Consider the following 12,173-nt stretch of genomic DNA (forward strand, 5'->3'; position numbering starts at 1 on the left):
ATTAGCCTACGATTATCATATAATGATTCATATTAGTATATTTTCAATGTTTTTTATGCTACAAAAAAACAAAACCGGAAAATGGCATCATGCATATGTGGATTTATATACACAGTCATTACATTAAATTAACAAAAACTGTGCTGCGAGATGTTTGCTGTTTGTTTCTGACTCCCGCCATGAATGTTGGTGCTGCAGTACTCCTGTGGGACCGAGGGGGGCGCTCTACACCCAGCCTTCACACAGACAGCACTAAACGGACCGAGAGCTTTGTGCCGAAAACTAAACCCAACCTGTGTCAGACTAATGAATTAAAACGGCCCACTTGAGAGGTAAATACAAACGAGTAAACGCTTGGCAAATATCCTGCTGTTTTAGTCGTAGTTGTATATTTGGAAATATATTAATTCAGCATTTGTTAGGGTGTTAAAAAATCATCTGTGGGGGCAAGTTGGTAGTGAGAGAGGAGGGTTCAGGGCGACGGTAGCAGCCCTTCTTCGCCTGTAAAACTAGCGGCAGTACGGAGCGATGCGTTGAAGTTGAAAAAAGACAGTAACAAGTAAATTTGCTGGATTTTTAAACTTCACAAAGTAGTTGCATTTGTTGTAAATCACTTGAACTGACCATGAGTATGGCTATTTCAGACAGAGATGATAGGATACTTCACTTCCTCTGGTGACTGTAGCTGGAGATGTGATGGGTACCTCAATAGTTTGCGGCCTAGGCTAGCAAAGTTAGCTTGCAAGGCTAACGTGCATTAGCCACTCGCTGCTAGCATTACTTCCTTCCCGCAAAATGCTAGCCGCTACTACAGCTAGCTAGCTAGCTAGCTAATTTGATAACATGTATGACAGTAGACATACACCGGCTGCTCTCGTGTTGTTTTTAAAGTGGTTTTCTAACAACTAGCTAGCTAAGCGGTTCAAATAGCTGTAAGGGTATCGGTATAGCAGTTGAGCTTGTTTATCTAGCTAGCGATACTATGTTTGATGAGAAATTTACGGAAAATACGGAGCTGATGTTTAGCTGGGTTATTTTAGCATATAAGCTAATAATATGCACAATGCTGGTCTGATGTTGGCTTTCTGTCTGAAAAGTTTTCGGGATTAGAATATCGCTAAATATACTGGTACGATGTTGTCAATTTTAGTGGACATAAATGATGATTGGCAAATGGAAATTGTTCTTAAAACGAGGTTTTGGTAAGTGCGGTAGCATGGTTGTGTTGAACTTTTGTTTTCTGACCCATAGAGGCCAGTAGAAGACCGTGTGGACCATATACCAACAAGCATGGAGTTCCCGCAACAGCAGAAACCTGCGGGGGAAGGAAAAATCATATATCCTCCCGGAGTGAAGGAGATTACGGACAAAATCAGCAACGATGAGGTGGTCAAACGGTTGAAGGTATGTTGTTGTGTTTCTTGCTGTCAGTAGTAAGCTATACATTTTTTGCAAGTCCAAACCTCAGTGTACGGGCCCTTACACAATGCCCAAACCCTCTTTGGAAACTACAGTATAACAGACCCTTCTTCTAATATGGCTGGGTGTTTTCCCAATCCTCTGTCTTTTTGTTGAGATTGCAGACTGTAAACAACAATCGTATGCATTTTATCATTAGCAGAGTACTATTTTGGTAAAATTGAATGTGACATGATACAGGGGATACTATTGTTCATAAGCATTGAAGTCTCCAAGTTTGTCAGCAATTTATTTTGTCCCCTTAAAACTGGAAAAATGGGATGATCCCAAAATGTCAACACAAAAAAGTTATATTTACTGCTAGGGAAGAATTATAGCCTTATATTTGCATTTCTTATTCAAAGGAGGACTAATTTACATGTATATTTTTTTGGTACTTAAAGGCAGCAGAAATAAGTTGTGATCTTTTTAAGTTGATATGCCAGACTTTTTAGCAAACCACATATCCAGCAGTTACTGGGCAACATTTACATTCATTTGGAAATAAAGCCCAATAATTACTTTGTTTAGCTCAGTTTTTCGACTCTACCAAATTCTGAGGGAAAATATGGCTCTGTCTTTAGCTGCTAAATGCTCCACTATGTTCAACAACAGTGTCTGTCTGTCGTTGCTGTGCAGGTAGTGTAGAGTAGATTTTTAGAGATTTTCACTAAAAACGCTGCCCACTGCGGCCAAAGACGACATTGTGTGAGTTAACCAAAACAGTAATTTTGCACCAGCTAAACAATGAGCTTACATTTGCTATTAAGCTCTGTAAAGCTAAGGGGAGTTGATGATTTAGGTGACTATTCTATGTAGGCCCATTACTACGAGTGCCCCCTTTCACATTGTTTCCACGTTATCATTTTCAATACAAGCCACGTTATTATTTCATACATTTTTTATTAAAATATTGATCAACACATGGGTTTTTCTCAAACAGCATCCTGATATCCACCCCTCCCCTTCCCCCACACTTCAAACATTCAGCAATTTCAAAGTTGGCACCTGTGGTTATAGGGATCTTGTTGTGACTCTTCTTAATCTCTAGATTGTCATTGATAGTTTACCACAGTAATACTGAAATGCTTGCCTTACATCCTATAACAATTTATAGAGTAGTATTGTGACCACAGAGCACACAACCCTTGGCCTTGGCAAGCTGGATAAATGTGCTGAATGGCAGGTTGTTGACTGCAAGACAGTGGTTTACAGATCACTTCAACCTCTGCTGTATACTGCTGAGCGTTGGAAAGGCTGACACTAATTGCATGTGAAATTAGCCTATTGATGGAAAAGATTTAAGATTTGTGGTGTACTGCAGGATTAGCCAGTAGACAGCATATTGTTTAAGGTCATTTAGTCACTTTCATCTACAGTCAGCCACTATCATAAGTCATTCTGTAGTTTGGTCTAAAGCGAGATTAATGCTTCTGCGGAGGCTTCATGCAGAGCTTTTGCCGTAGCTTACATAAGTGGCCTGAAGTTTATACTTGTGTGTGCGTTGATCTCTTTAAAAGAACTGTAGGGCCAGCATTTGTGTGTGGTAGAGAGAGTGACAGTGACAGTAATCACTGTTTTGCAGTGATTACTTTCCCAAGCACAAATAAATAACCATCAAACACTTCTCAGATTATTTTGTACAGAGTGATTTCTCCTCTGCATATGTATTGCATCAGCTGGACAAGGAAATAGGTTACTCTAGTATTGACTCTTTTAGGACGCAGAATATTTAATTTCATTAAAAGTAAAGTTGGGTTTGCTGTTGGCTTCATGACTAATTTAAAAAAAAAAGAGAGAGGTTTGTGCTACCATAGCAGCTGTACTGCAGTCTAGGGACATCTCATGCAAGAAAGAGGTAGTAAGAGCGGCGGTGTCGAGTGTATTAAACATAACTTATGTTCATATGTTTACCTTTTAACGCTGGGTTTTTACAGGCAGTGTTGCCTGTAAAACTCCACTTTCGCTCTGCCGACCGACTACTGAACATCTGGGCCAGCGGACTGTTCGGAAATGAATTGAACCGCTTCGCTCTGCTGTTGAAACTGCCTGTGAAAATCCTAGTTTTATACAGTCTAGGGTGAAAACTTAGCGTAAAGCACAGTGACAACAAAATGTATGTGGTTGTTTTTTCAAAATGTGCTGTGAATTTAGGCGGCAACCTGTGACGACTGCCCCACTGTCATTTCCAACCAATCACATAATTTGTCCCGCCCCTGCTGTTAGCATCCCGGGTTGTGCGTTTGTCACATTGACACAGACCCTAGTCTACCCTTATCAAACCCAACTGGCGACCAGGTTTGCGAAGCCGAGTAGATCGAGGAGGGTTACCCCATTCAAACACGCAGTCGATCTGGGTATAACCCTGATTGAGCCATTGGTGTGAAAGGTTATTCGATAGCATGCCGACATTCCGGAAACAAAAGAGGCATGACATGTAACACAACAGCGTTGGCGTCTAGTGTACGTGTAGTTTTGCCATGCTGAGTGTCTCTTTTACACGGCCGTTGATTCGGTTCTGTTACTTCCTCTGCTACGTGCCTAATGGCGAAACAACGCTGTTCCTCCAATCCGCCTTCTGTACCTTTTTATGTACAGATTGGCAATGTGGAATAACGGGACATGTCATGATAACGTTGCATTAATCAGGTAATTTAGTTTGTCTTTGCAGAGAACAGAGCTGCTGTATTTTCAGTTTTATAGCTGATTGTCTGTAGATGGTGTGGGGAACCTATTGTTTACTGTTTACATCTTACTTTACACACTTCAGTCTTCTGCAGCTAGCTCAGGGGAGAGACTGTATGACACTAGGTAGTACAGCCTGAGATATAAACAAAAAAAAAAATTGCCTTATGTATTTTTGTTTTGCTTTTTCCGCCATTGTACCGTGTACCACTATACATTACTACCATGGTAGTAACTTATAGTGAGTAGCTGTCATTCCTAAATGCAAATCATCTAATTATAGAGATTGTTTCAGGCATTAACCCCCTAAATCAGAACTCTCACGTTCCAAAAATAGGCTCTTTATCATTTTAAAAGCAAATAGCTTACTGAGTCTACCCAGTGGCAAAATATTTTCTCCAGCACAGACTGGTCATGCACTCATCGATCTATCAAAGAAAAGCACTGTACAGAAACGGAGGGATGAGGAATCAACCACAGCTTAATCAGAGAGTGTTTTGTAGAGATGAAAGTGTCGAACCACATTTATTTGCTTTTGGAAACTGTGACATCAGGAAATACAATACAAGCCAATTTGAAAATTGGGTCAGTGAGTTTGAAGGTTCACCAAAACTCTGCACAGCAATATATATATTGTAAGAAAGAAATTAACAACTCTGGAAAGTTATCACAGCAATAATTTTATCCCCTGTGCGTTGAACAATAATTAGAACAGCTCTCCAGGTAAACAAAACGATGCCCCGGGAATGTGTGCTTGCACATATTTGATTTGCTAACGAGTTGAATTTCCAGATGATATCACTCTGCATTTCTACAAAATTTAAACAAGGCTTTACTTTTTTGAACTTTTTTTTTTTTGCCTAAGCCTACTGCACGACTACTCCACAGTGTGTCACATTGAATTGAATGGGAGACCTGGTGGGTTTTTTCATGCAGTGCTTATGAACGAACACAGCCGAAGGATTCAATACCCCGGCTAACCTGTTTGAATGATATGAAGGGGCTCAAAAGGGAGGTTTTTCACTCCCTGGGGAATGGGTTATCTATTTAGAGTTTATTAGAGCTGTTTTCATACATTAAAGGGTTAAATTGTGGCTTTATTTCAGTAAAATATTAGGCAGAAATAGCACAGCGGTTTCGGTGTCTCAGACTTTACATCAGCAGACCTTTAAAAACATGTCACATATATTTTCAGACTGAGCCAATGTTCTGTCCAAATAAACAACAATAAATTTAAGGGGCAGAGACGCACACCTACTCGTCACACTGGGTAAAGAGCTTTCACCGGCTGGGTTGTGAATGTTTTCAGTTGAGAATGTGGAAGGGTAGGAGTGAGTGTGGTGCTCTGCAGTCTGCTGGAGCTGTTGGCCCATCCCCCGCCCTTCTGACTGCCTAGCTGTATAGTGAGCTTCATTGCTCTGCTTCGCTTTTTTCATAATATACTCACACTCACTCATCACTCTCATAGAGGAAGTGATAGTTTAAAGCATGGTGTCCTATTGCCTATCCAGAACGACTGTGATGTTTGATAATATTGGTGTGCATACAACCTCATGAGACAGTTGTGTTCATGTTAGACCTAGAAAAACTATTTTATTTCCTGTTATTTTAATCTTCAGCCTATTTGTTGGGTAGGTTTGTAAACTCAATGGGCAAAGGGAAATTAAAAGTCAACCCAATAAACACTGGGAAACTGTCATTTTCAACAAGAATAAATGCATTTAGGATTTAAGCTGGTAATTTATTTTTATTTTGGTGATTTAACTCTAAAAGCCACAAATCGTCCAACTCTAGCGAGGGGAATTGTTTCTTACCCTGCATTGTCCCTACTTTAAAAGAGCAAGCACTTGAGAATATCTTAAACTCATTCAATGTCATTGTCATTCAATTCTCTTTAATGATAAAGGGTCACGTGTGTGCTGAAGCTACATTGTTGTTGCTCTTCATTTTGATTGTCTGGTGCGCAAATACTGTGTGGTTGAGTCACACTGCTCTCATCTATCAAAAAACTAAATAAAGCTGTTTCCAGCAAACAAGCTCTGACAGGCCAAGTAACTGAGACGGAGTATAAGGTGCTCTGGATAATTGCTTAAAGTGTTAATATTATGCTCATTTTCAGGTTCATAATTGTATTTAATGTTTATATCAGAAAAGGTTTCATTTTCAAAAAACACAGCATTTAGTTGTACTACACATTGCTGCAGCTCCTTCTTTCACCCTATTGTGTAGAGCTCTCTGTTTTAGTTACAGAGTGAGGCATCTTACTTCTATTCTATCTTTGTTGGGAGTCGCACATGTGCAGTACCTAGGTCAGCACTACAAGCCAGTCAGAAGCAGAGTATGAGGGAGTTCCAGCTAGCAGCGAGCCTAGGCGAGCATTATAGCGTGTTGCAATGTCATGCACGTTTGTCACGGAAGTAAGGCTGGACTGCAATAGAGCTGTTTGGAGCCGTTTGTGAACAGTTTTTTTCTGTTGGAGATGCTGAGTCCCTTTGGGGTGGACTTTGGGCTTTTTCACTTTGTAAACCTATAACATGCACTAAAAAGCACTTTATGAGCACTAAGATTCTCTACTTGCCACCAACTTCCTTGGTGATCCTTAAGGCACTGACACACAAAGGTGGCCGTCGGTCCTAGTTGGGCCGTCTGTGAGCAACCGTTGTGCTAGTTTGTGTGGTGTGTCCCGCTCTGCAAAATGGTCTCAGGAAGGAACTTGTTTTGCTGGAACGTTTGCACCCCGCAAAAGAAAATGCCACATCCAATATTAAATGAAGAACTGTTTCCACAATACAGTAACGTGTGCGGTTTTAAATTGGCTGGATACATTGTTAAACGTAATTTGTTTTTAACAGTGTATGACTGTGTACTTTGTCAACAGAAATCCTCTCCAATTGGTCCCAAGATGTCCCATTTATATTATTAAAACATATTTTATAAACATATTCTTTGTAAACCTTTAAAATCATTCTCCAAAAGAAACAAGCAGGCCTACCTTGTTGAACAATCCAGATTTTCTTCAAAATTTGCCGTTTTTAGCACGTAGCTTGCTAGCCCAAAGTTTGTTGTTTCCCAAAGCAAACCTAGTTTCAGGACGGCAACACACAGCGGACATCCAGTGAGCTTTTAGGCAATTATCTTGGAAATGTAATTCCGTTGATCCAGACTAGTATATGCTGACGGAGGGGATTGCGTAATGAAAGAATAGAGAGAAAATGGCGAGGGGCATGAGACAGGCCAGAGAACACGACAAAGTAAATGTAAGTAAAGTAAATGTAAAGTAAATGTGTAAAGTGTAAAGTGTAAAGTTTAGGATCATTTCAAGCTGAAACAAAGCAAAATCTATGCATTGTGTGTAAAACCAAACTAGCTTACCACAATAACACACCGTCAATGCTTCAGCAGAAAACATCCAGTCTAAGGTTATCACTTAGTCCATGGAGTGGTCCCAACACAAGGTTATCATTTAACGTAAAATCAATATGATTGCTAGTTGAGATGAGAACTCAATCAGGGGTCCCCCGGTTTCGCGTCACCGGGGTGGACCAACGGATAAGGGAGCTCACACACTGCTGGGACACAGAACTGCTTAGCTGGTCGGGTTGTTCATTTTAAGAGAACTGATGTTTTGGGGCGCTGGATTTGATGTGAACTGAAATACCGACGTTGGCCTCTGCTGAAATCACCTCAGGCTACTACTGTTTTGTGCTAAGAGATTATATAAATTAAGTTATTTACTTACAATAATGAAACCCAGCAATATTTGCCTATATCAAAATGTCATTTTGCAGGTGTGCCCACTTAAAAGCGCTGCTGTTGAAATGTTAGTATTTAATGCTGGAGACGAAAAAAGGCTGTCCAAATCTTCTGCCGCAGCAGCTCCATAGATCCTTCACTCCATGAATGATATTGTCTAGATCAGTGGCTTATCAAACCTTTTCAGGTCAAGGACCCCTTAACTGACACAAATGAGACCACTGAGCTCCATTTGATGAAGATGTTGTCCCCGGCTCTTGCATCGGATAGGATTTTTGCTTTTGGAGGTTTCATTACAGAAAGTGTATGAAACCCATGACCAATATAGTCACACATTCTGTCATTGTGATGACATTATAGTGAAAATAAATGATTTCCCTTTTTTGCTGGGAACCTCCTCAAGGACCCCTAGGGGCCCCCCGTACCCCACTTTGAGAACTACTGGTTTCTGGATTACACAAGACAAAGAAAACAAAAGCTGTAATGCAGCAGTCCATATGTTCTTATTGCACAACTGTCAAACTTTCAAATTGCTTTACTTGTTTTATTTGGGATGTGCCCAGGATGGTTCCCTTCTCAACCTGCTCCACCCTTGTCGTCCTGTTTCACAGATGGTGGTGAAAACCTACATGGACATGGACCAAGACTCTGAAGAGGAGAAGCAGCAGTATCTTGGCCTGGCGCTCCACCTTGCTTCAGAATTCTTCCTCAGGAACCCCAATAAAGATGTAAGGCTACTGGTGGCCTGCTGCCTGGCGGACATCTTCAGGATCTATGCTCCCGAGGCCCCCTACACCTCCCACGACAAACTCAAGGTTAGGAACTGACCCTTGGTACTGTATGAAATCCTCTATCATCAAGGGAATAGTTTTAAAAGCAGTCCAAGCGTTTCAGATTTGCTCATAACACTAGTTACTAGTTAAATGATTGTCTGTACATGTAGATTTTATGAGCTGTAGCTGACTAGTCTGGATCAACAAAAGTACATTGCCAGGATAAGCCGGACAAGCTGGATGTTTGGTTTTGCCTCTCCCCTGCTGTCTGTGTGACAAAATCACGTCGCTACGGTAAACAAAAAGAACAACTTCCGAGCTAGCATGCCAATGTTACTTGCTGAAAATTGCAAGTTTTGACCAAGAATTTTATCACGCAATCTGCTGTTTTTTCTCTCCAAATGATTGTAAAGATTTACAAAGAGTACGTTTACGGCATTAACTATCTAGCTTGGACGTTTGGCAGGGATTGAATACTTTGGTATGCAGGGAGTGTGTGGTGCAATTCCTTTTTTTGAGAGGTGCACATCAGGATACTGTATAGGGTACGACGTAGAGACCGTATCTCCATGTATCTACGCCATCAATTTAACACAAGACTATAAATTGGGCTTACGGTCTGGCAATGTGAGACTATTAAACTAACACAAACATGAGCAAAATAAAATGAATGACAATTCTATTCAAAATCTAGATATATAATTTAATATACTATATCTTAGAAAGATAATCCTGACTGCCTCTCTAAGTCATTAAGTCTTAGGTTCATTCAGACTAATCCTTTGGCAAGCCAATGAAAAAAAGTGCTATAAACTGGTGTTATTGTAGAATTTAAAATTTGCAGCAGGATAACCACATCAAAGTGCCATCTAGATCTAACAATTTTTCCTTCAAAAACCCAGGGAACATCACTGTGAGATTTTACCTAAGGGGGAATGTTTGCTCACATTTCAAACCATCATAATGAACTTTGTCATTGCTTTTTCTAATTAAATCTGCTGTTTTGGGGGTCTTTCCAGAATTGTTTTTTGAGCACTCTCCATTACTAACATAAAAACAAGTGTTTTCCTGTCTTGTCTGTAGGACATCTTTCTGTTCATCACCAGACAGCTAAAGGGACTGGAAGACACAAAGAGCCCTCAGTTCAACAGATACTTTTACCTGCTGGAGGTAATGTGCGCTTATGTGGTAGAAATCACAAGAGGCTAAACTTGTGTTTTGTTAGTTGTGTTTCAAGGGACAATACAACATACTGCTGATGAAAGAGTAACTTTTGTTTTTAATGTGTTTCTCTAGAACCTTGCGTGGGTGAAGTCATACAACATATGCTTTGAACTGGAGGACTGCAATGAGATCTTCATACAGCTTTTCAAAACACTCTTCTCGGTCATCAAGTAAGGCCCCTGTTATCTGCTGCAGTTTCCTTTTGTGTCAGATCTTATAACTGAACATTGTTTTGTTTTCTAAAATCCTTAGTATTATTGTTTATCAGACCTTTTTCATACTCCAACATTGTCATACATGTATGTACTGTATGTATGTATTTATATATGTACTTGAATCTGTCTAGATAAGCTACATCTTGACTCCCTTTTTAGCATGTTTCATTTACCTAGTGTCTCGGTGGCAGTAGCTCAGTCAGTAGGGAGTTGGGTTGGGAACCGGAGCGTTGCTGGGACGGACAAAAAGTACGGAGTGTGGTTTGGTAGCTGGAGAGATGCCACTTCACCTCCTGGGCACTGCCAGGTGCTTTTGAGCAAGGCACAGTACCCCCTCAACCGCTCAGGGTGCTGGTCCACTCACTCTGACATCTCTCCATTTGTGCTTTTTTTTCTTTCTTTCTTTTTTAAATCTATTTTTGTTTCAGTTTTACTTTCATGTTCATCTCTTCCTCCACAGTAACAGCCATAACCAGAAGGTGCAGATGCACATGATAGACCTGATGAGCTCTATCATCATGGAGGGGGACGGAGTCACACAGGAACTTCTGGATACCATCCTCATTAACCTCATTCCTGCACACAAGGTAGGACACACATATATACACACACACACACGTACATAATCTAGTTATGTCATTATTTGTATTTTATTTATTTTATCTTTAGATATAATTATGCAACTGTGTTGTATTTTCTTATTTTATTTAAAAAAAAAGTGGATATTTATTTTGAATATTAAATAATCTATGAAAAACAGGCATAACTCTGGATTAAAATCAGATTATAAAATAATCATTTGCAGCACAAACATACTGGATTAACAAAACCTATTCTGATCTGTGCCTAAAACAAGAGCACCCATATTACAAAATTATGATAAATATTTAGAACAGCTTTTTTTTTATTATTGATTAAAGTCTGTTTTAAAAATTGACAACAGTGATCCTAAAAATAAGATAATGCTTTATAAGTCTCACGGCGGGAACGTTTGCTGTGTTACAGCAGCAAAGAGGATAGTGCAATAACAAAAAGCATTTTATTATATACACTACCCAAACAATTGTGTTTTCCTGAAAAGTCACACTTATTCACCACCATACGTTGTGAAATGAATAGAAAATAGAGTCAAGACATTGACAAGGTTAGAAATAATGATTTGTATTTGAAATAAGATTTTTTTTACATCAAACTTTGCTTTCGTCAAAGAATCCTCCATTTGCAGCAATTCCAGCATTGCAGACCTTTGGCATTCTAGCTGTTAATTTGTTGAGGTAATCTGGAGAAATTGCACCCCACGCTTCCAGAAGCAGCTCCCACAAGTTGGATTGGTTGGATGGGCACTTCTTGCGTACCATACGGTCAAGCTGCTCCCACAACAGCTCAATGGGGTTCAGATCTGGTGACTGCGCTGGCCACTCCATTACCGATAGAATACCAGCTGCCTGCTTCTGCTCTAAATAGTTCTTGCACAATTTGGAGGTGTGTTTAGGGTCATTGTCCTGTTGTAGGATGAAATTGGCTCCAATCAAGCGCTGTCCACTGGGTCATGGCGTGCATGGCAGTATGCAAAATGTGAGTGATAGCTCCTTATTCAGAATCCCTTTTACCCTGTACAAATCTCCCACCTTACCAGCCACAAGCAACCCCAGACCATCATATTACCTCCACCATGCTTAACAGATGGCGTCAGGCATTCTTCCAGCTCTTTCATTGTTTGTTCTGCGTTTCACAACGTTCTTCTTGTGATCCAAAACACTCAAACTTGGATCATCCGTCACAACAGTTTTTCCAGTCTTCTCTGTCCAATGTCTGTGTTTCTTGCCCATCTTAATCTTTTTTTATTGCCAGTCTCAGATATGGCTTTTCTTTGCCACTCTGCCCTGAAGCCCAGAATCCCGCAGCGCCCTCTTCACTGTAGATGTGACACTGGTGTTTGCGGGTACTATTTAATGAAGAGGCCAGTTGTCAGGGACCTGTGAGGCGTCTGTTTCTCAAACTAGAGACTCTAATGTACTTATCTTCTTCCTCAGTTGGGCAACGCGGCCTCCCACTTCTTTTTCTA

At 40.3% G+C, this 12,173-nt stretch overlaps 1 protein-coding gene and 1 long non-coding RNA gene across 6 annotated transcripts in view; both read left to right on the top strand.

Moving 5' to 3' along the window:
- The first annotated feature begins 162 nt into the window (after positions 1-162).
- pds5a (PDS5 cohesin associated factor A) overlaps positions 163-12,173 on the top strand; it is a 55,466-nt gene continuing 43,455 nt past the window's right edge. For 2 of the 5 annotated variants that reach the window (XM_032537674.1, XM_032537679.1), the window contains exons 1-5: positions 1,291-1,404; positions 8,508-8,711; positions 9,753-9,839; positions 9,966-10,063; positions 10,569-10,695. In XM_032537674.1, coding sequence (XP_032393565.1) covers positions 1,291-1,404; positions 8,508-8,711; positions 9,753-9,839; positions 9,966-10,063; positions 10,569-10,695 — 630 coding nt within the window. Of the gene's footprint in view, positions 333-465; positions 560-862; positions 1,130-1,251; positions 1,405-8,507; positions 8,712-9,752; positions 9,840-9,965; positions 10,064-10,568; positions 10,696-12,173 lie in introns of those variants that run through there. The other 3 variants (XM_032537649.1, XM_032537658.1, XM_032537667.1) reach the window with 3 other exon arrangements.
- Positions 11,071-12,173, top strand: part of LOC116703240 (uncharacterized) — an 11,625-nt gene continuing 10,522 nt past the window's right edge. The window contains exon 1 of the long non-coding RNA XR_004335376.1: positions 11,071-11,081. This is a non-coding gene — a long non-coding RNA (uncharacterized LOC116703240). The remainder of the gene's footprint in view (positions 11,082-12,173) is intronic.

The sequence above is a fragment of the Etheostoma spectabile genome, chromosome 2 (genome assembly GCF_008692095.1).
Source record: "Etheostoma spectabile isolate EspeVRDwgs_2016 chromosome 2, UIUC_Espe_1.0, whole genome shotgun sequence".
NCBI lineage: Eukaryota > Metazoa > Chordata > Actinopteri > Perciformes > Percidae > Etheostoma > Etheostoma spectabile.